Below are 24,983 nucleotides of genomic sequence, written 5' to 3' on the forward strand. Positions count from 1 at the left end.
AGTAGTATAATTTTATACCCTCAAGTTTTAAATATCTTAGAGTTTTATTTATATTTTTCTACCTTTATTCCATTTTCCTCATATTATCAAGACCCTAAATTTCAAGGAAATGCTTCTCTAAAAGACTGACTCTTTTAATCTGTAATCTTCACTATCCTTGAGTTATGAGAATTTTCTAGGACGACTCCCCCCATTAAAAATAAGTGATGAAGAGTATTTTATATTAATCACTTTGTCTTCATGAATGTCCTTTGAAATGAATTGCTCACTCTAAGGTTTTCAAAGTTTAAAAATGATGAACAAATATATAACTAAACTTTGGGGGCATAATCAAATGGGTTTTTTGGTCATAAAAATTTGAATATTCTCTGAAATTTTTAAAGGCTTAAGGAACACCATTTTTTGAAAAGAGAATAAATTTTTGATTTAAATCCAAAATTTTTATTATACTGTTACTATATTACTTATTTCCTCCAAAATTTCCATCATATAGTTCTTGAATTGTATTAAATTGGATGACTTTCTAGGCAACTGAAATAGATTTATTTTTTCCCAACTGATAAAGTTTACTATATAGTGAAGTTAAGTTGTAAACATTCTTAGAAGTAGTGTCCATATTGTCAGCATTTTGTAAATTGAACCCTGTTTAGTCATTTAACATTGGCTGATTTAGCACCTCTGGTCATTTTTTAAATAAGGTGGTCTATTCTTGGGCAAAGGACTCTTCATTTGTGGAGAATCAATTATTTTACCTCTTTGTATTTGTGGGATTTTAGTGAATCAATGGGTAATAGTTAAATCGTTTAAATTATGTACTAACACTACAGCGTAATACTTTTCAGCAAATTTTCTTTATAGTATATTCTATCTTAATATTTTAGAGCTTATTTACTGTTACATAATGTAAACAGTTAGAAGGGACTTTGCTACATATAATTTACCAAAGAATTTTTAGAATTTCATTACCTAGAAATTTTACCTTGCATGAAAGTGACTGTACATAATTAAATTTTTGGAATAATTTCTATGTCTGATTTTTTATTCTGGGGTTATATTTCCTTTGTTAAATATAATGACTACCTTTCATTTCCCCCCATATTTTGAATGGAATATGTATCATGGAATGTCTGAGCTTGAATATTTGAAAGACATCATTTAACAAATTTATTAGGACTGAGAACATTATTGAAAGGATACTTCTTTGATAGTGGTCTCACTTTATTTTTATGTTATTAGCAAGTTTTTCTTTTTGTCATGCTAGTTTTTATAGTTATATTCATTGGGAAATGTTAACCTTAATTGTCTTTTAAAAATTTGTTGGTTATGCAGTTATACATAGTTATTTTTTTATCTTCAGAAACCACTGTTACATTTTCTATTTTATATATAATTTTGATTTTGGTTGGAATCTTTCAGTGTCTTTTTAATCCCAAGATATATCCCAAGGTATATAGAAGAAAGGCTCACCTCTAAATTTTTCTTCATTCAAATGGAGACTGCCCATTTTTGCCGTTTAAAAAAATGACACAATTTATCTCCCTACTTTAACGTCACGTTTTGTAATAAGACTTAGCATAAGATATGCTATTGAAGAAACACATAAAATGTCAATGCAACATTGGGAAAAAATTCATAGGATATCCTGAAGACCTCTCTATGGAAATGTGTTTTCCATGAGAAGCTTATGGTGTCAAAAGTGTTAAAACTCCTTGGGCATTCTTAACTCACTGTTTCCTATCATCCAATTTCATACTTGCTCTGTAGTATCTTGAACCTCATAAAATGATCACCTCTCTCTTTCTCAATCTACAAACATTTATAGCTTCAGCTTTAGGCAGTTATGCAGTGGCCTAATAAAGGAAGGCGTAAGAATTAAGCCTAGAACACCCGAGGTTGGCACTGGTAAGAGAACCACCCTGTGCAAAAGGCTGACAGAATATCTTGGCTCTGAAAATTTGTCCCTTAGTTTCACCTACTCTTTGAAAGTAAGGGTAGTTGCTGTCATACTGGAGAGGGTGGGGAGAAAAGAGTGGGTTGCAGAATGCCATTCTCGCTTTCACAGTCTAACCCAAGCATGGAAAATGAACCCTGTTTTTACTGCCCGACATTCAGCCTAGGTAGCTGAAATGATAACAATAATTTTTTTTAATATACTTAACAATTAATTTAATTTACTCTGTAACTTCAACAAGTTACTTGCTCTTTTTTTCCTATTTGACAGATGAGGAAACTTGAGAGTTAGAGCCTATTGTTATACAACTAGCCAGGATTTACACCCAAGTAGTCTGACTCTACTTTTTGTCCTCTTCGACACTATACAACCTTACTTCTTAAGACAATTTATTGAAGGATTCAAAAACAAATTTATTGTGTTATTTGCAACTAGATCTTCTGGTTATGACCCTGTTCTATCTGCATGTCTCGTATTAGGTTCTGTCCTAGCACCAGATTATGGAGGCCATCTTGGTACCCATCACCCAAACATAATGTACAGTGTCTGGAAGTCTACTTTCCTCGAAGACCAGACTCCAAGGAAAGTAGAGCAAACAGTACAGTCCCCTAACCCATCTACCCATAGCCTAGCTTCATTGTTCGTTTCTTGACTGATAAATGATACTGACAATGACTTTGTTGTTCATGCATAAGAGCAGCCTTATAAGACATAACTTCAGTCTTGTGACTTTAACAGCAAAAATATAGCAGAATGTAATGCAGTGGCAGCATTCCTAAAGAAAGGTACATGCATGTAATACATATACAGTGATTTGTTTGGCCTATTCATATCTTATGATTAATTTTTGTCAGTAAAATTTTAAAGAACATTTTCAAAGTCAATAACTTTCCTGTAGTGTTAGAAATTTCTGTAAGTCATTTAGAAAATAAGGTTTGTTACCAATTTTTTATCTGCTCGTTATTTAAATTTTATAAAACTTTGGAACTATGAAAGTTTGTAATGCTTTTTGTTATTTAAATTCATATAAAAATAGTCCTAAAATATTTATCATTGTTAAAGTATTAATCCAGTTTATCATGACATCCTTATGCATAAAATATGATGTAGATGTTTGCTAGATTTTGACTGCATGATCAACCTTTCCTAAAACTTACTAATTCTATTCCATGATGATTTATTTTTATTCTGAAAGATTTCCAGCTGGATTCTGTAGGCTACAACCCTGCTCAAGTCTAATTTTATTACTAATTTTCATATAGAAGAAATGATTACCAAATCGATTACATGATGCTATGAGGGGGAAATAATACTAGAGGTTAAAGAATAAAGATTCAAAAGTATAGTGACTTGAGTGCTGTGATAAAACAAATAGAAATAATAACTCTATTTAAGAAATGCCTCCTAAGTTCTAGGCACTATACTATATATTTTTATATGGTAGTTGTTAATATAATATAGGCAACATTATATACCTCCAAGGCCCTTTTTATCTTTCAAATTTTGAGTTAGCAATTAATTGGGTAATATTGGATTTTCTTTCTTAGCAAAAATTTTGAAGTTCATATAAATGAAGATAATTTTCATTAGTCCAAGTGCTATTTTTAGTAGTTCTCTTATACATGAGTCCCAATGATTTTTTTTAATTAAAGTGTTCTAACTTAAATCTGCTCTTTGTCGTTATATTCTAAACCACTAACTCATTAATATTATAATTTTAAAGCAGCTCAAGCCCCTTTAATTGTCATGAAAGAAATTGAGTCACAAAGAAGTTAAATGGTATATCCAAAGTAATGTCCCATAGTAATGACTTAATCAGGACCAGAATCCAGGACTCTTGACAGCTGTTTTACTATAGCTGTCTCCCCTCTCATGGAGTCTTACTTGTGCGGTCTTCCCAATTCTTTTATATTTAAAAGTTGAAAAACAAATTCTTAGAAGCCCATTTGCAGGTTGCTATATGAATGGAAACTATGTATCAAATTAATTTAGAATTTTAAGTTATAAAATTATTTCAGTTCATTTAAAAACTCAAATTAGTACTGACATTTCTACTTCATATTCCCCAATATTTAATCTAAAATGTGGCTGTTAATGTATAGAAGTTTATATTTAATCCATAATATGGCCATTGAAAGAATAAAAGCTCATCTTGAAAGAGAAGACAAGTCAAATGTGCGGTAATGCCATTTTACAGGTAACGTCACTATTTTCTACTTTGAAAGATTATTAGTTACCCTTAACTGGTCAAGAACTAAATTTCACAGGCATATACTTTAAAACCATTATATAAATCTGAGTCCCTCTAATGAATTCTTTTTCAGGATGACTAAAATCTGAAGAGTATGGCATATTTTGTATTCACATTTTAATTGTATTTCTGATGTATTTTCTGACAAATTTTATAATAAAATCTGCTCAGCAAAGTATGCTTTATATCTTAATACTTAACTGTATTGTTTCTCTCTTTATAGAAAATCATCTTTTTCTTACATCAGAAGGATGTACAATGATCTTTCTAAAAATAGCTTGCTATTTGTTTTCTGACATAAAGAAAATTAGTCCAGATAAAGTAAGATTATTGAAATAATTTCTTTTCAACTATTGTTTGAACAGAACTAATTTTTTTAATGTATTTTATTGATTTTTTACAGAGAGGAAGGGAGAGGGATAGAGAGTTAGAAACATCGATGAGAGAGAAACATCGATCAGCTGCCTCTTGCACACCCCCTACTGGGGATGTGCCTGCAACCAAGGTACATGCCCTTGACCGGAATCGAACCCGGGACCCTTGAGTCCACAGGCCGACGCTCTATCCACTGAGCCAAACCAGTCTCGGCATTGAACAGAACTATTAATGTGGCAATTTACGTTCTGCCATTAGTTTGCTATGGCTACCATAAGAAAAATAATATATACTAGGTTGCTTAAATAGCAGAAATTTATTTTCTCTAAAGTAGTTCTGGAGGCTAGAAGTCCAAGATCTAGGTGTTGACTGATTTGGTTTCTTCCGAGGCCTCTCTCCTTGCTGATGGCTGCTTCCTCAAAGTGTCCTCACTTAGTCTTTCTTCTGTATAGCTGCATCCCTGGTGTTTCTTTGTGTCCAGATTTCCTCTACTTATAAGGATTAGGGCCCACCCATAATGGCCTCATTTCAATGTAATCACCTCTTTAAAGGCCCTATTTCCAAATAAAGTCACATTGTGAGGTGCTGACGATTACAGCTTCAACATAAGAATTCTGGGGGCAATGTTCAGCCCATAATCCTACCTAATAAAAGGGAAGTATGCAAATAACCATCACTCCGCTACGCTCACGATTGGGCCGGCAGCAGGCTGGGGGCGGGACTCGGGGTGGCCAATTGGGCTGGCAGGAGGAGCGGGGGGCGGGGACTCCATTGGCCGGCACTGCGGGAGGACCGATGGAGCTGGCGGAAGGCGTCGGTGGCGGAACTTGGGGTGGCTGATTGCGTGGCTGCCAGCACCAGTTTTCCTCTGGCCACCCGCCGATTGGAGCGCCTCCCCGATCAGAGTTCCTCTCGGGGGTGGCCGATCTCGCTGGCGGGAGGCGCTCCAATTGGCGGGTGGCCAGAGGAAAACTGCTGCTGGCGGAAAACTGGTGCTGGCAGCCAGGTGAAGGAAGATCTATTGCACGAAACTTCGTGCAACAGGCTTCTAGTACTTATTATATTAAGTGTATATAATACCATGTATTCTGTAGAAAATGAACTTTGAGGTGTTGCAGAGTTTAACTGGTGATATCCTAGACACTAAGTTTTAAGAATTTATGGAAAACAGAGGATAGAAAAATAATGTAGACAAAAGCTCTAGAAATTCAATAATTAAAAGAACTTGTTACTGTCAAATATTTGCCACTCAGGTATTAGCATCCCTTTAAAGATCGCCCTTCATTTCAGGTAATAGATATGTGCTCTGTATTTCCAAAACTTACCTTTATGATTAATAGCCTTGTACTTCAGTTGCCCTCTTTTTCTCTTCATTTCACTTATGAAGAAATTTATCGTTTTTCTATAGAAGCACAATTCCAGTGACAGTTTTTATTTATTCATTCATTCATCACCATGTTTGTTGAACACATATTAAATGCTAGATACATATATAGATATAATATTTTGTAAGATAAATTCTATTCCCAAACTAATGGAATTTAAATGTATTGAACTAATGCTATTTACATTATTAATTCAAATGGCTATTAAAATAATGTGTTATAACTAATAAGAGAATTTCTACATTCTGGTCCCACTTCACCCCTTGGATTTTTACCCTATCCGACAAGCTGACTTTTAGTTGTTTTATTATTCTGATTGTTTTTATTTAATGTCATATATTTCAACATTATCCTTGAAAGTAGTATTAGGTCTCTGTAGGTGGTGAGAAAAGTGATATTTTCACTTTATTCTAATTATTGAACATCTCTCAGTATACACAAAATTCAACTTGTTTTTTTTTTAGCATTTTCTTCATACTCTCATAATAATGTTCTTCTACATTTTAGAATTAGTATGCTGTTTACTGTTAAAGTCACATTCTAAACAGAAGTTATAATTCTGTTTTCTTTTTAAAAAAGCTCCTTATAAAAATAGGATGTGTAACACAGGGGGTGGAAAAACTGAAAGAAAATTACAAAGCATCTGTTTAATTTCAAGAAACAATGAGAATCTCGATAATTGAGGAATTTTACAAAGATTTCTACAGTTGCAAAGAACTAAAAATAATCAATCGTGACGAAACTGTCATCTATGTCATAATGGTCCAAGTAATCCTCTTGCCTTGAGACTTGCTTTTCTTGAACATCACGCATTTTTCATTGGTATTGAAACTACCGCTGCAGACATGATGGTTGTGATCAGATATAACTTCATTATTTCTGCCAAGCAAATGCAGCTCTTTACTGCTTAACTCAGCCAGCCAGCTTGATATCCTCATTCAGGTTTAGCAGAAGAGAGAGCAAAGAGTCAAGTTAACAGCCTTCTGAGGTATATCTCTGATTATCAGTTTTCCTCAAACTGAAGAAACTTCTTTACTACCATTCCCTTTGTTGCTGCTGTGGACAAAGGCATAGAAAAAAGAGAGCTAGTTCATTCTCTCTACTGACAAAGGATTTTAAAACAAGGAAGATACTGAGTGCAAGGGACAGGAGTTAAAGAATACACAGTTGAAGAAGAGGGGGAACAAAAGACTGTCTTCTAAGAACTCTTGTAAGTCTTATGTCTCCTGTTTGAAAGCCTGGATGGAGTTTGAATAACTTCACAGCATGAGCAGAAGCCTCTTTACAAGTACAGTGAATTCAGCTGACAAGTAACTGGGTTGGCAAGTGCTTCTGAGACTCCTGAGAAGTAAAAATCTGAGCATCAGAAAATTGCTGGATAAAGTCTGCAACCGCTTCATCGTAAAATTAATAGCAAATTACAGGGTTTAGTCCCAGCGGACTGACTAAAGCTTCTCTAGAAGTGGATCTGCCCTCAAAGAGGTAGACTAAACAGAGCTGAAAACAAGTATATCCCCCAGAAATAGTCACAAAAATTGAAAGGTAGGAGCATTTAGCCTAAATTTCAACGTTAGACCTTAGGCTTGCAACTTAGCCTCCCCCTATAAAACTAGTCAAAATACATGAGGCTCTTTCCAGGCACTGAGCAACAAGCAATCCTGGACTATCATCCTTAAGAGAAAGGAAAAATATAATGTGAGTCTCACAGTCTTCCCCAGCTTTCTGCCACAAGACACTTTCCTGCAGTACAGAGTGGGTAGAACCCAAGTGGAGTTGCAGTTTCATTAAGATAAGCAGGCAGAGTTTGAAGTTCAAGGCTGCTGAATTGATTGGAATTTGTGAGGAAGGGTACTAGAGAGGAACTTCTCAGATGGGAATTCCTGGAAGTCTTGTATGGGGATTCAGTGCAGGTCCTTGCCTCAGAGCTGATTCTACAAGGCCTGGTGGCAACCACCTGCTTTGAGGCTGACAGCTGACCTGTAATACAGCAGTCATTCTGTAGTGCTAGGAGTTGTTGCCCTTAGACTTTGCTGAGCACCTCAGTTATTCTGTTGTCACAAAAAGATCTCTCAATAGTAGGGATCACTTTTAGCTTTAAAGCCCTAACCTAAAACTAAATTTAAACTGAAATAGACCCACCCGAACAAAGAAAAAAACAAGCCTGATAAAACCAAAAGGATCTGGTAATTTATGGCACAACAACACTCAACACCTATTAAGGTTGACAATGTAATCCGGACTCCCTTCAACGTATTATCCACTATGTCCAGCATCTAGTCAAAAGTTCCTAGGCATGTGAAATAAGATTCACAATAAAAAGTAGGAAGATATGACACATAGTCAAGAATTTAAGAATCTGTAGAAACAGACCTGAAGATGACTTAAATGTTGAAATTAGCAATCAAAGATTTTAAAGCAGCTGCTATAATATGTTCAAGTAATGAAAGGGAAAAAAATAGTCATAATGATTAAACAGATGGAGAAAATAGAAACTTTATAATGAATAAAATAAAAATGTTAAGGGTAGAAGAGGTCACTGGGGAAAAAAGGGGGACATGTATTAGTTTCAACAATAAAGGTTTTTAAAAATAAAAACGTTAGTACTGAAAAGTTTAATATCCGTAATGATAAATTTACTGGGTGGAAATTTACAGAAGAAAGGGTTATGGAACCTGAAGACAGATAAATACAAATTATACAATGTGAAATGCCAAGGATTTAAACCCTCCCATACCATCATCCTTCTTCTTCTTCCTCCCTCCACATAAGCATCCATGAAAAATAGACAAGTTATATTCAAAGGTAGGTGATAATCTGGCTTCAGATTTCTCGGCTACATTTAATATGATAAAAATATGGTACAGTTTGAGTTTCAAGGAGATATAGTTGTGAGCTGGGACTTTCGTATATTACTAGATTTTCTCTGATGCATGTTTTTCTTTATTTTTAGCAAAACAGAAGTTTGTGAAATATTTGTATATTATAGTTCATCTCAACTGTATAAATAAAAATGGATTTTGAAAGGGACTGGCAGGAAGTATGCAAAATTGTTCTTGATTATGGACGTTCATAAGGACCTAATCTTCTGTTTCTCTGTATTTTCCAAATTTCTGTAAAGAACACATAATTCAAAAAAGCTTAAAGATGAAATGCATGAGTGTAGAACAACAGAAAGAAAATGATAATCTGATACTGCCTATGAATCTATTAATTGAGACTGTTGTTTTTCATCTAAAAAGTCTCATTCTGTGCATTGAAAAATGAATTTAACCTTTAAAATATTTTGGAAAGAAGATTAAAAACATTATCCTGAGTGAAAGATGACTTACTTAAGAGTTTATACCATGATTTCATGTATATGGAGTTCTAGAATAGGCAAAACTGATCAATGGTGGTAAAAGCATCAGAACAGTGGCTGTTTCTGGGGACAAGGGCAAGAATTGGTTGGGAAGGAATATGTGTGTCCTTTTTGGGGTGGTGATAAAGTTATATATCCTGCTATGATTTTGAATTACAGGGTGTATCCATGGTTAAAACTTAGTGAATATACATTTAAGATTTGTGCACTTACATGTAAATTTTATATCGAAAGAAAAATATTGTCAACAAAAATGTTTGGCAAACATATTGTTTTGTAAAAATGTAGGAAGTCTAAACTATTCCTTGCTGGCTTTGTCTTAATAACCCACAGTCTTAGCATAAGTATTCCAGCCAGAGATAGGTATAAATTAGTACATTGTGCTTGCCTCTGTTAGTAGTACTGGCGACGTGGTTTTAGAGTTATTTGTTTCCTGTAATGGACTGTAAGCTCCTGGAGGGCAGGAAATCCCTGCCTTCTGACCAATTCCTGGCATGTGCCCAGTATTTAATAGATCAATAACTTTCACTCTGCTCCTCAAAACTCTTAGTTCTGTACCTATTTTTATAATATTTATCAATAGCTAGAATTAACACTAAATAATATAGGTTAATCTTTTAATTTCAAGTTCTATATTCAAGGAGATTGCTTACAATTATATGCAAACATAACAGCAATGTAGCTTAACCCTTTGCACTAGCTTTTTCTCGATTCCTGCTACCAATGCTAACCGTGTCAAGTCACACTCGACATCCGAGTGCAAAAGGTTAAATGTCTTTTGACTGATTGCTGTGATTGAGTTGGTGGTCTGGTTGTGGGTCTCCAGTTGCAAAGTGTTTTATTAAGAAACTAGAGGCCCGGTGCATGGGTCCCTCCGCCTGGCCTGCAGGGATCGAGCCGAAACTGGCTCTCCGACATCCCCCAAGGGGTCCCGGATTGCAAGAGGGCAGTTCTCGGTTAACGCATCCCAGAATCAGGCTCCTTCTCTCTGGTTCCAGTTGCGTCACCTGAAAACCACAGCTTGGCCGCTTCTGCATTGAGCGTCTGCCCCCTGATGGTCAGTGCACATCATAACTACCAGTCAGAGCATCTGCCCCTGATGGGCATTGCATGTCATAGCTACCAGACGGTCAGAAGGTTGCTTAGGCATATGTACACACACACACACTAATAAAAGAGAAAGATGCAAATTGACCGTACCTTCATGATGCCCACCAGCCAATCAGGAGTGAGTGTGCAAATTAACCCAACAAATATGGTGGGTTAATTTGCATATGCAGGTGCCGAGCGCCCAGGGGCAGGACACTTGCGTCGTCGCCATGGCGATGATGCAGGCGTTCCACACTGCCCCAGCCGCTCCGGACCTCTGGGCAGCATGGGAAGGCAGAAAGGCGGCTCGAGCGAAGGCAGAAAGGCGGCTCCAGGCCAGAGTGAAGGCAGTGCCGACAGCCAAGCAAAGGAAGGCCCATTCTTGCACGAATCTTCGTGCATCGGGCCTCTAGTATATATATAATGGACTTTATAGTTAAATCATTTTGTGACATTTATATTAAAGTTACTATATTCAGAAAACATGCCTATTTTTGTGTGTGGTCTTAACCTCTAAAATGTTGAAAAATAAGACCAACTGAAATATTTGAAGGCTGGTTAGTTGTATTCCATTCTTTACATGTTAGAGAAACAAAGTGGTGCTAGACCAAAATAAATAAATAAATAAATAAACAAATAAACAAACAAACCAAAAAAACTTTTATGGGGAGGGTTAACTTAATTTCTTAAAATACCTGAAAAATTATATGGAAGAATTTCTAGTAGAAATCCTAAAGGAGATTAAAAGCATATGCTTAGTTATTTGGAATATTACCATAGAATTAGAATAAAGTAACATTGGGTTATTTACAATGTCATATAAATTGTTCATCTGTATAGCATTTTATAGTTTACTAGAGGCCCAGTGCACGAAATTCGTGCAGGAGGGAGATTGTCCCTCAGCCCAGCCTGTACCCTCTCCAATATGGGACCCCTCAAGGGATGTCCGACTGCCCGTTTAGGCCCGATCCCACCGGGATCGGGCCTAAACGGGCAGTCGGACATCCCTCTCACAATCCAGGACTGCTGGCTCCCAACTGCTTGCCTGCCTGCCTTCCTGATTGCCCCTAACCGCTTCTGCCTGCCAGCCTGATCACCCCCTAACCACTCTGCTGCCAGCCTGTTTGCCCCCAACTTCCCTCCTCTGCCGGCCTGGTCACCCCTAACTGCCCTCTCCTGCAGGGTTGATCACCTCCAACTGCCCTCCCTTGCAGGCCTGGTCCTTCTCAACTGCCCTCCCTTGCAGGCTGGGTGCCTTCCAACTGCTGTCTCCTGCTGGCCATCTTGTGGTGGCCATCTTGTGTTCACATGGGGGCAGGATCTTTGACCACATGGGGGCAGCTATATTGTGTGTTGCAGTGATGATCAATCTGTATATTATTCTTTTATTAGATAGGATAGAGGTCTGGTGCACGGGTGGGGACCAGCTGGTTTGCCCTGAAGGGTGTCCCGGATCAGGTGGGGGTTCCCTTGGGGCGTGGGGCGGCCTGAGCGAGGGGCCTGTGGTGGTTTGCAGGCCGGCCACGCCCCCTGGCAACCCAAGTGGAGGCCCTGGTATCTGGAATTTATTTTCCTTCTACAATTGAAACTTTGTAGCCTGGAGCGGAGCCAAGCCTGGGGCTCCCTCTGCGGCCCGCAGCCATTTGTGTTGGGGTTATAATTGAAACTTTGTTGCCTTAAGCGGGTGGGCCTGGCCAGGGTGTGCGGAAAGCTTTGCTTCCCCTGTTGCCAGTGGCAACCCTGGCTTGCTCTCTCTCTCAAGCTCCATTCTGCCGCCATTTGTTTGAATTTGTTTACCTTCTATAATTGAAACTTTGTAGCTTGAGTGGAGGCTTAGGCCTGGCAAGGGCAGGCGGAAAGTTTGGCTTCCTCTGTTACCTAGGAAACCTTGCTCTGTGGCTGTAGCCATCTTGGTTTGGGTTAATTTGCATGCGCGCTCTGATTGGATGGTGGGCATGGCTTGTGGGTGTGTCAGAGGTATGGTCAATTTGCATATTAGTCTATTAGGTAGGATGAAAAAAAGTATATTCCATTTGCTTATTATTAAATAATAAGTAACATTTATCAAATCCATACTATATATAATATATTATGCTCAGTGCTTTGCTTTCATTATCTTATGTACTCCTCAAAGCTATGAAATGAGCCTTATTCTCTACATTTTTCAGAGGAGGAAATTTAAGGTTTAGAGAGGCAGAGTGATTGGCTTAAGGTCACCTACTTACTAATTGGTTGAAGTAGATTCAAACTCAGATTTATTCTGATTCCAAATCTTGTTCTAACTGCTACACTTTACACTTCTACCTTATTTAAACTAGTTATTAAAATTTGTTCAAGAAATGCTTGTTGTGGACTTAATGTACATACCCTCTGAGTTAATGAATTAGTCCTGTTTCCTATCCTGAAGTGCTTTCAGTTTAGGGACCTTGCTGCTCTAAGTGTGGTTCAGAGACCAGCAACAGCAGCAGCATCTTCTGGGAGTTTGATAGAAGTGCAGAACCCCAGGCCCTCGCCCAGGTACAGGATCAGAATCTGATTTAACAAGACCCCCAGCTGATTGGTGTGCACTTCCAAGTTTGATCAGCACTAGTCCAGAGACTTAGAATAACTTGATCAGATCAGCATGGTGGGGTCCAGAGAGGCATCCACATCATCTGATTCTAACAAGAGCATCTTTAGACTGAACCAGACTTATTTTTCTGCTTCATATAGCATGTGGATGATATTAAGTGAAAACGTTGAAATTCATTCAAAACGTTTAATATTGCATTTTAGAAGATGGTTTGGGGGTATAATGTCTTCTAATTTTAATGGAATTGGATATTAAATACAATAGCAACCATTTATATGAGGTCAAGTAACCATAGATTTCATTTGGCTATTTTAGTTTTCTATTGCATTTTATTTTTTAAATGAAATTACGTTGGGGTGAATGTGGGAAAAGACATATATATATATTTTTTGACCCATTGTTGTTTTTTAAAGGATGCTAATTAGATTATGAAGTTTAGAAGTGAAAACTATTTCTCCCCTCCCCGCCCCCCACCCGCCGCCATCCTTTCCCAGTTTCCCTAATGCCTCTTTCCTAACACTGGATTTGTCATTTTTTTAGATGTGGAAGTTATGTTCTATGACTGGATTTCTCTTTGTTTACATGGCGCCCTTATGGACTAGCAGGGTCTGTGCTTTAAATATCTCCTAACAGTCCAAAATTTAACCTGATATACGCACTCATGTATTAACAAACATGCTTTTTTAAAATTTCACATAGGAAGCACTATTCTGTTTCGCATGCACTGGCACTAACATAATAGATACAGTTAAACAGCTCCTAACTTTAAATCACTTCTTAGATGAATGCAATAACTAATTTTGAGGATGGAAAGTGAATTTCAATAAGTTCATACGCAGGCTTTTCTATTATTCTAATACTAAGTAGAAATCCAAATATCTGCAGTTTATGTTTTTGTAAATACTATAATTTTAGACTGAGCATGACTTTGTTTTGTTTTGGGTTTTTTTAATTTTTAATTTTTAATTTTTTTGCTGAAATGTAAATAGAGATGTTAATTTATATCAAATGGTTGACCCGAACATTTTATAATGTAATCAAATGCCTTCATTTGGTTGTACATACAGATTTGTCCTAGATTCTAGAAATTAACCTAAAAATAATGAATTCAATAGCTATGAAGATGAGATAGAGCAATTTTATTACATCACTTACCCAAACTCAGTCTTATGCCTCTATTGTCCTTACCTTCCTTCTGAGAAATGACCTTGCTTCTCTTAGAAAAGCCTCTTTCCTTTGAGCCTAAGGAATAATTAACAGAATATAAAAGGCTTCCTTGTTGAAGTAAGAGCTTCAAACATGAAAAGATATTACAGCAAGTAAGTACATACTTATTAAAAAGTTGAAAATAAGATTTACTTTCCACCCATAATATCATTAATCATTTCAATTATCTTAGCGTCTAGATTTAGTAATAAACATTTGCTTCTATCTTCAAGAGCAGTTGGTATTAATAAATATCAATCAAAGATTGTTCAGAAGTTTAAAAATGCATTTTATTTTTCAGCAAAGATGTCAAGGAAGTTAAGCTTGCCTACTGACCTAAAGCCTGACTTAGGTAAGTAAAATAAATAAAAATCCATAGTTAAACTCCCTTTAATTGGAAGACAAGAAAATCAGAAAATTTAAAATTACCATAAATAATATTTTCATCAGAAATCAAGTTTAAAATGACTAAGCTATTAAAGACTTGGTGGCCTTTAAAAACCATCAGTAAATTATGAAATATAATTATGAAATCAAGTAAAATAGAATAATACATTTCCTTAGCCCTCTCATACTTCATATCTAAATAAAATTTAGTATAAGATTAAGATTAATTGCACATTTCAGATTAATTTCTATTAAAAGTTGTTACATCACATTTAACCACCTGAAAACTTAATTTGAATTCTACAATTTCTAAATTTGATAAGAATTAATATTTTCAAAATAAATTATAAGTTTTTCGTATTATAATAACTCATATGAAGAACTTTTTGTTGATAATAAGTTGGGAAATATATCTTTTTCTAGAGCACTTTTTCTAGTCCATTAAGAAAGCAGAGTGAATATATTCACAAATTCCTTTTGCTTTATATGCCACTTAAAAACAGCTCCCTGATTTCCCACAATAGGGACAAATGAAATTTCAATAAAGATAAAAGTAAGATTTTATGTAATAAATATAAAGCATGGTTTCTTTTTAAACACATTTTTTAATTTCAGAAATTTGTATTGCCTTTAATTGAATAAGTATGACTGTATAAGGATGATATCACCCATCTTTGTCTTGGAAATAACTAGGTTTTTCTTCTTTGAATTTGCTCACCCATCTCATCTTCTCACTGTTCTCTAGATTCCTTGACTATCTTTTTATGCATAATACAAACTTAGGTATTGCTCAGTTTTACCATACTAATTTAATATCTTCAAATCATAGTCTTATATCAGTTACACTGATAGGAAGTATGTAATTATGAGTGAGTGGGCATAGATCTTCTGCTGTTGTTAGTAAAGGGTTCCATGCCTGAACATAGGAAAAATAATTTAGTAGAAACCTGTAGTATCACTGATGTTTAGGGAAACATGAAACATGAATTAATCCTAGAATGTATGGTAACATATGTTTTGAGAAGGGCACAGTTCCCTTCACTATAAAAATGAAGGATGTAATTTGAACCCAGTTGTACCTGAGGCTTATAATATACTTTTTTTTCTTTTCAACAAGAGGATCCAGAGTTTTCATCAGACTCTCAAAGAGGTCCATGATTTCAATAACATGAAATACCACTAGTTAAAATACCTTTTAGTTTCTTAAAAAACTGAGAAAAGACATGCAAATACTTTTAAATTAGTAAAAATATAATTATTTTTGGAACATTGTTATAACTTATGTAAATAAGTTAATCTAAGTGTTTACTCCATGCTTTTATAAGTCATCTTTAGTTTGTTTTAGCTTGTGTGCCCATATATTTAAATTCCCTAAGCCAATTATAATTTTGATTGATATATGCCTTGAAACAGTCTCCATGTTGCCTAAGTAATTTCTCTTCAAGTCATTGTGCTGCTGAACTATTTTTTGATTAAGATTCTTAGCAGGTAATTGTTTATATTAGCTGGGAAGTCATTGGGGAAAACAGCTATAATTGATAGGTTCAAGCTGCCAGGTATTGCTGAAGCAGCCGAGGCTGTTGGACTGTCCTTCAGCTCTGGAAGCTTCTGTGAGTAGAATCCACTTTGGCTTATGGGGTAATTGTGAACATTACACTTTCACTATAGCCTCATCACTCCACATTCCCTGGCCCACAACTCAGGAACCATGTGTGATATTGTTAGACTTCTGATGTCACTTTTCAAGTGTCAGCCACTGGAGGCAAAACATCAAATTGTTGTATACCTTAATGTGAATTAGGAATTAGTTTTTGTCCTAATTTTTACTCTGAACAAATTTACCTCTTGGCCTTATGTTTTGATTTGGGGATATAGAATTTTTTTTTTGCATTAGGCCAGTGGTCGGCAAACTGCGGCTCGCGAGCCACATGCGGCTCTTTGGCCCCTTAAGTGTGGCTCTTCCACAAAATACCATGGCCTGGGCGAGACTATTTTGAAGAAGTGGCGTTAGAAGAAGTTTAAGTTTAAAAAATTTGGCTCTCAAAAGAAATTTCAATCGTTGTGCTGTTGATATTTGGCTCTGTTAACTAATGAGTTTGCCGACCACTGCATTAGGCTCTTTGTGGGGAGGAGAGGATGCTATATACAAGTAATGTTCTGGGCATCTGGAGAAACAGGAAAGAAACAATTTTATGACACGGTGTTATCAGCTAGCCCTGGGTCAAGACCTTAAAGACAAATTTTATCTGAGTTTAGGTCTGCCAGAAAGACCACGTCATCAAGGTGTTTTGTGTCTGTGTGTGCGTGTGTGTCTAAAGACTGAACTTTAATACTCAATATTAACCAAAACCTTCCACTTGTATGCTGTGTCTTGGTGATAGACTAACCCATGTCTATCTGGAGTTGTCTAGTAGAAAGTTTTGGACATTGGCAAAAATCCGAACTCTTCCATTAAATAGCTTTGTCATGCTGGACAAGTCATTTAACCTGTCTGAACCTCTGTTTTATTATTTGTTAAATTATGATGATAATACTTTTCAGGGTTGTTATGTGGATTCAATAAAATGTAAAGCTCTGTGATAGCATATAGCACCTGGTAGCCTTCTTTACTGGTAGTTATTTTCATTTCTGCTCTTGTTACTAAAATTTAAATTTCTATTCCATGTATTTATCTTGCCCAGTTTCTAAAATTCAAGCCACAAAGACTCACAACATGTAACTAAATAGCAGTCAGAAGATGTTGTAATTCATGAACTGCTAGAAATTCTTGTATCCAAACAGTTCTAGGCAGATTAAATAAGCAGTCTAATTCTGTAAGTTCAAAGTTGATCCTAATTCACGTTTTCCCATTTGATCTAGCCTTAGGCATTCCTTTGGTAATCTAATTTTTAAAGAGAAGTCATAATACATGTGAATTTGTAGTTTATGAAATTTATATGGTTAAATTAGTTTATTAATTAAAACTGTTTATTTGGCCTACAAATTAATATTTGAATTATAGATTGTTGCAAATCATCTATGTAACTGTAATAAATATCAGAGTTTTCACATAGCTTAATTTACATTGAAATTTATATTATCAAATTTTCTTGTATCATTGATTTCCAGTTTTATCACTAGATCACAACTGAAAATATATGTTCATTCATTTTGTGTGTATATTTTTATTAAAGCAACTAATTAAACATTTTTATTATTGCAAAGTAAATTTAAATTTTTTGTTATTTTATCAAAATAACTTTGGAAACTATTAAGAGTTAACATTTGAATAAGTATTATATTACAAATTCCCAATGACCTATTGTTTATGGAAAGTTGTTTCATTTACAGTAAGTAGTTCTTTTCTACTGTGTCACAGTCTGTAACAGGAATTATAATCTCAGGCAAAAGAAAGACATTTTTAGAAATTATATTTAGAAATGTCCTATACTGTTGTCATAACTAGTAGCTTTATTGTTTTCAGAGGCTAGCCAAAATCAAATTGTTGTATATCATTATGATTTGGGGGAGTATTTTTTAATCTGTGAATCTAAATTTGATTATAAAAAGCTATTGGCATAAATAGGATTCAATGATATCTTTTTTATTTCATAAAATACAACTTAGAAGACGAACATTTATTTTTTATTTTTCATGACATGATGAAGTCATTTATTTCATGGTAGTATTGAAAGCATGTGATTTGAGGAATGGTTTATTGTATGTAGGCACTACTAGAAATTTTAATACATCCCAATGTGCAGCAGAAATGCATTGGTTTACATACTTTCAACTATAGATATATGTTCAGCAAGTATTTATTATTTTCATATGCAAGGTATCAAAACGTCACAGCCCTTACTTATATCAGGAAACTTACCGTCACTTTAGAGTGAGGCCTAAGACAAGTCAGAAGTAACTACAGAAAAATGTACTATTAGTGCAATAGAAGAGATAAAAAGATACCGAGATTCAGAAGAAAAACTATATGGTTTTAAGAATCAGGATAAACTTCATGAAGATTACGTTACCTGAGAAGGAGAATAAGCACAATCTTGAAAGATGAAGAAATGGTGAGGCAAGGACACAATCACAAGCAAAAGTGTAAATGTACGTGCAGAGTGTGTTTGGAGAACACTGAATGGCTCGATTTGTTTCCCACAATAAACTGAACCAGTGCAGCATTGGAAGATAGGGCTGGGAGGGTAGGTTGGAGGTATTTTGTGGAGAGTCTTAAAAACTTGAATAAGATTATAGGCGTGATCAGTAAAGAGGAACCGCTGAAGATTTTAAAAATAGAAATGATAGAATTGCAACTGTACATTAATATCATTTAATTGGCTTGTGTTGGAACAGTGATAGTGCAGGTGGGGAGATTACTTGGAAATTGTGCAGTAGTCTATATGAATGATAATGAAGGCCTGAACTTCTGGTAATGGGAGTTGATTGATTATAGAAAGAGTGAAAACAACATTGAAATAAAAACAACATAGATGTTAGCAAACCATGGATATATAGGTAAAGGGAAAGGGAAGAACCAAAATTGCAACTCATTTAAGTGTTGTTCCCTAGGAAGACTGGTGTGTCGTTAATATAAGTAATGCTATTAGAAGAATTTAGAGTTTTAGGGAAGTGTTGTGTTTTGATTTTGCATAGTGAGACATAGAAAAAATTCCCAATTTCAAAATGCATTTCCTAGAGATAAGAGGCCAGGACTTAAGACAGACTTGAGATTGGCCACAAAGAAGAAGGTGGCTAAAATCAAGAGAGGGTGTATTAGTATAATTTACAAGTATCCCTGTCATTACAGACAGCTGGTAACAGGGAACATACCTGATACCAGTTACACATTGTGATGAAAAATGCCTTAGATGAGTGTGGAGTACATTTAAAATGGCATTCAAGAAAAATGAAAGCTAAATTTTATGCATAAAGGCTTTCATAGGGACAGATTTGGGGAAAAATGCATCATATAATAAATTTGAAGGTAGAATCAGAGTACTTATAAATGCATTTTTAAATGTAGAAAATTAAAAATACCGCCCTAGCCGGTTTGGTTCAGTGGATAGAGTGTCCGCCTGCGGACTGAAGAGTTGCAGGTTCGATTCTGTTCAAGAGCACATGCCAGGGTTCAGGCTTGATCCCCAGTGGGGAGCGTGCAGGAGGAAGCCAATCAATGATTCTCAATGAAGTATGGGGTTTGTCCATTTGCCATTTTATGTTTGAGCAAATGAAAAAAATTAGTAGCATAAAAGTAAATAGTTTTTTTCCAGTTAAAATATTAAAATTAAATGTGCTGTCTTTTTGCAGATTAACTATTTAGCCAAATTTATACCCAAAAAAATGATATTTTATAATTTGAGAACTCTCACATTTCAAATCACTGTAGATGTGAAAGATAATTCCTTCAGCCGGTCCCGGAGTTCAAGCGTAACCAGCATTGATAAAGAATCTCGAGAAGCCATCTCTGCTCTCCATTTTTGTGAAACTTTTACTCGAAAGGCGGATTCGTCTCCTTCCCCCTGCTTATGGGTTGGTACTACACTGGGGACAGTGCTTGTCATTGCACTGAACCTTCCCCCAGGAGGAGAGCAAAGACTTCTTCAGCCAGTAATTGTGTCTCCAAGTGGTAAGTCTGCTCGAGTGCTGCACTGATATTGAACTGAGTTTGATTTACTATAATATAATAGATGCCTTTGCTTTTCATTTTTGAATGAATCTAATAATCCTAAAATATAAACTAAATGGGGATAGTTACATTACAATCTTATGCTTTTAACAAAGGAATACATGGAATAAGATTGAAGACTATCATTTAATACTACAGCTGTTCAGGTTTTGCACTTTTTAAACTCTAAGATCATGTCTAAAATTATTTCTAGCTAAGAAAATGGGGAGCCCGGCCAGGTGTGGTTCAGTGTTTGAGTGTCAACCCAGCAACCAAGAGTTCCCAGTGTGATTCCTGCTCAGGGCATATGCCTGGGTTACGGGCTCCATCCCCTATGGGGGCGCGTGATGTTTCTATCCTGCTCTCCCTTCCTCTCTGAAAAGAAAATTGGGCGGGGGGGGTGGGAGAGGGACTTATTCTGATACATTCCAGAATACTTCAAAATACATGTTCTATAAGCACAAGGTTGTTACATATTTAGGAGAAAAACATTATATAAACATTTTTAGATATTATAAATCTATTTTTTAATATATTTTTATTGATTTCAGAGAGGAAGGGAGAGATAGAAGCATCAGTGATGAGAGAGAATCATTGATCGACTACCTCCTACATGCCCCCTACTGGGGATCAAGCCTACCACCCTGGCATATATCCTGACCTAGAATCAAACTGTGACCTCCTGGTTCATAGGTCGATGCTCAACCACTGAGCCACGCCAGCCGGGCATAAATCTGACTATTTTTAACCTCTAAGTATGAAGTTTTAAAATAGATTATTTTTCTTCTTTAAAGTATTAGGGAAATGTGACTTAATAGCAAATTTTAAGAAGAAAAAATATAGTCTTCATATATTGAAAACGAGATTAAATTTTACCAAATGTATGTGGAGTCTGACAGGTCTGGAAATAACAGAATTCTGGTTTCCATTGCTAATTAATGCTGATCTAGATAGGAAAAAAATGTGATTTTTGCTCTTATCTCTTGTTTATAGAGTGGACTTTAATAATATTTGGAATTTAGAATTAAAGTGTAATTATGTATTAATGTTCAATTTTGAACTATCTTTACATTAAAGGAAGTTTGATTTATACATTCAGCTCAGTAAATACTTGAGTGTGTACTACTCCATGCCTAGTTAGAAAAGGTTACATAATGATGATAATCTTGTTAATCTCATTTTTATTAGTAAGCAACAGCTAAGTGTATAGAGAAAAAAATTGAAAGATAAAAATCAAAATGTTAATAGTAATTATCACTGAATAGTGGGATTGTGGATAATTTTTATTTTCTTTTTACTGATTAGTCATTTCTGAATTTTCTACAACAAGCATGCATTAGTTTGTAATAAGATATAAATATCCCCAATAAATAAAAATGAGAGAAGGATTAAATATAGATAATGTACTATTAACTACAAAAATATTTAAGGTATTTTTCAACTTGCAATAAAATCATATTTGCTGTTAATTTACTTTGATATAAAAATAATTGTCATAAGAGGGAATCTTTGAGTTCATTCTCAATGGTGGAATCTTTGAGGTTTATTTTTTAATGAGGTACCAATTTTAAAATACAACAGACATTCATACCATGTTATCTGTGAGAAATGAGGTATTTTTTAAGCAGATGGGTTTCTCTACTTTGTTCCATGTTTATTTGTTTTTCCTTCAAGAGGAGAACCCAATAATTACTAATACTCTGCTGGAAAACATAAAATCCTGCTAACTATAGGACATGCATATATTTAAATATTATCTTGTTACATTTTTTCAGAAAAATCCACATACTGGCATTACTATAGCTCATATATGTTCATATGTGTTATAAACAATTCCCAAATTAGCACACTGTTTAAAATAGTTAAATTGTCTACTTGCCAAATTTGGGCTATACACTAAGATTACCAGACTTAGCAAATAAAATGCAAGATGCCCAGATAAATTTGAGTTTCAGATAACCAAAACTTTTTTTTTAATTTTATTTTATTATTTAAAGTATTACATATAGTAGTACATATATCTCCTTTTTTCCCCCCATAGACCTTCCCCCAGCCTCCCCTACCAACTGTCACATGCCCTCATCCCACCCCCCACCCCCCCAGGGTCTTGTGTCCATTGGTTGTGCTTATATGCATACAAGTCCTTTGGTTGATCTCTTTCCCCCCATCTCCAACACTCCCCAGCCTTTCCGCTGTAATTTGACAGTCTGTTGGGTGCTTTACTGCCTCTGTGTCTATCTTTTTGTTCATCAGGTTATAATGTTCTTTATTTTCCATAAATGAGTGAGATCATGTGGTATTTTTCTTTCATTGCCTGGCTTATTTCACTTAACATAATGCTCTCCAGGTCCATCCATGCTACTGTAAATGGTAATACTTCCTTTTTTATAGCAGTGTAATATTCCATTGTGTAGATGTACCATAGTTTTCTAATCCACTCATCTGCTGATGGGCATTTAGGCTGTTTCCAAGTCTTAGCTATGGTGAATTGTGCTGCTATGAACATAGGGATGCATATATCCTTTCTGATTGGTGTTTCTAGTTTCTTGGGATATATTCCTAGAAGTGGGATTACAGGGTCAAATGGGAGTTCCATTTTTAGTTTTTTGAGGAAACTCCATACTGTTCTCCACATTGGCTGCACCAGTCTGCATTCCCACCAGCAGTGCACGAGGGTTCCTTTTTCTCCGCATCCTGGCCAGCATTTGTCATTTGTTGATTTGTTGATGATTGCCATTCTGACGTGTGAGATGGTACCTCATTGTCCTTTTGATTTGCATCTCTCGGATAATTAGTGACTTTGAGCATGTTTTCATATACCTCTTGGCCTTCCTTCTGTCTTCTTTCGAAAAGATTCCATTTAGGTCAGTTGCCCATTTTTTTTTTATTGGATCATTTATCTTCCTTTTATTAAGTTGTATAAGTTCCCTGTAGATGTTGGAGATTAAACCTTTATCAGTGATAACATTTGCAAATATGTTCTCCCATACAGTGGGCTTTCTTGTTGATGGTTTCTTTTGCTGTGCAAAAGCTTTTTATTTTGATGTAGTCCCATTTGTTTATTTCCTCTTTAGTTTCCATTGCCCTAGGAGCAGTATCTGTGAAGAAATTGCTTTGGCATATGTCTGAGATTTCTCTGCCTGTGGATTCCTCTAGTATTTTTATGGTTTCCCATCTTATGTTTAAGTCCTTGATCCATTTTGAGTTAATATTTGTGTATGGTGTAAGTTGGTGGTCTAGTTTCATTTTTTTGCATGTATCTGTCCAATTTTCCCAACACCATTTATTGAAGAGACTGTCTTGACTCCATTGTATGTTCATGCCTCCTTTGTCAAATATTAATTGAGCATAGTGGTTTGGGTCGATATCTGGGTTCTCTATTCTATTCCATTGGTCTATATGTCTGTTCTTGTGCCAGTACCAGGCTGTTTTGAGGACAGTGGCTTTGTAATACAGCTTGAAATCTGGTATTGAGATCCCACCTACTTTGTTCTTCTTTCTCAGGATTGCTGTGGCTATTCAGGGTCTTTTTTTATTCCAGATGAATTTTTGGAGAGTTCTCTCTAGGTCAGTGAAATATTCCATTGGTATTTTAATGGGAAGTGCATTGAACCTATAGATTGCTTTGGGTAGTATGGACATTTTAATGATGTTGATTCTACCAATCCATGATCATGGTATGTTCTTCCATCTGTTTACATCTTCCTCTATCTCTTTTTTCAGTGTCCTGTAGTTTTCTGCGTATAGGTCTTTTACCTCCTTAGTTAATTTTATTCCTAGGTATCTTAATTTTTTTGGTGCGATGGTAAATGGGATTGCTTTTTTAGTCTCTCTTTCTGTAAGTTCACTATTGGTCTGTAGAAATGCCATAGATTTCTTGGCGTTAATTTTGTATCCTGCTACATTGCCGAATTCATTTATTAAGTCTAATAGTTTTTTGATGGAGTCTTTCGGGGTTTTTATGTACAATATCATGTCATCTGCAAATAAGGACAGCTTTACTTCTTCTTTTTCAATTTGGATGCCTTTTATTTCTTCTTCTTGTCTAATTGCAATGGCTAAAACTTCCAGTACTATGTTGATAAGGAGTGGTGAGAGTGGGCATCCCTGTCTTGTTCCTGTTCTTAGGGGAAATGGTTTTAGTTTTTGCCCATTGAGTATGATGTTGGCTGTGGGTTTATCATATATGGCTTTTATTATGTTGAGGTATGATCCTTCTATTCCCACTTTGCTGAGAGTTTTTATCAAAAATGGGTGTTGGATATTGTCAAATGCTTTTTCTGCATCAATTGATATGACTATGTGGTTTCTACCTCTCATTTTGTTTATGTGATATATCACGTTTATTGACTTGCGGATATTGTACCATCCTTGCATCCCTGGGATAAATCCTACATGGTCATGGTGTATGATCTTTCTGATATACTGCTGAATTCGATTTGCTAGAATTTTGTTGAGGATTTTGGCATCTATGTTCATGAGGGATATTGGCCTGTAATTCTCTTTCATAGTGTTGTCTTTAACTGGTTTTGGTATTAGGGTGATGCTGGCTTCATAGAATGAGCTTGGAAGTGTTCCTTCCTCTTGAATTTTTTGGAATAGTCTGAGGAGGATAGGTTTAACCTTTTGCACCCGGATGTTGAGTGTGACTCGACACGGTTAGCATTAGAATAAAGGAATCGAGAAAAAAGCAAGCGAGTGCAAAGGGTTAAGTTCTTCCTTGAAAGTTTGGTTAAAACTCCCCTGTGAAGGTGTCTGGCCC

At 35.6% G+C, this 24,983-nt stretch overlaps 1 protein-coding gene across 4 annotated transcripts in view; it reads left to right on the plus strand.

Annotated features, from left to right (window-relative positions):
- STXBP5 (syntaxin binding protein 5) overlaps positions 1–24,983 on the plus strand; it is a 158,770-nt gene that overhangs the window by 111,745 nt on the left and 22,042 nt on the right. For 3 of the 4 annotated variants that reach the window (XM_079781416.1, XM_079781417.1, XM_079781418.1), the window contains 2 exons: positions 14,489–14,539; positions 19,943–20,182. In XM_079781416.1, coding sequence (XP_079637542.1) covers positions 14,489–14,539; positions 19,943–20,182 — 291 coding nt within the window. The remainder of the gene's footprint in view (positions 1–14,488; positions 14,540–19,942; positions 20,183–24,983) is intronic. The other variant, XM_079781419.1, reaches the window with a different exon arrangement.

The sequence above is a fragment of the Cnephaeus nilssonii genome (assembly GCF_951640355.1).
Source record: "Cnephaeus nilssonii genome assembly, chromosome: 9".
Lineage (NCBI taxonomy): Eukaryota > Metazoa > Chordata > Mammalia > Chiroptera > Vespertilionidae > Cnephaeus > Cnephaeus nilssonii.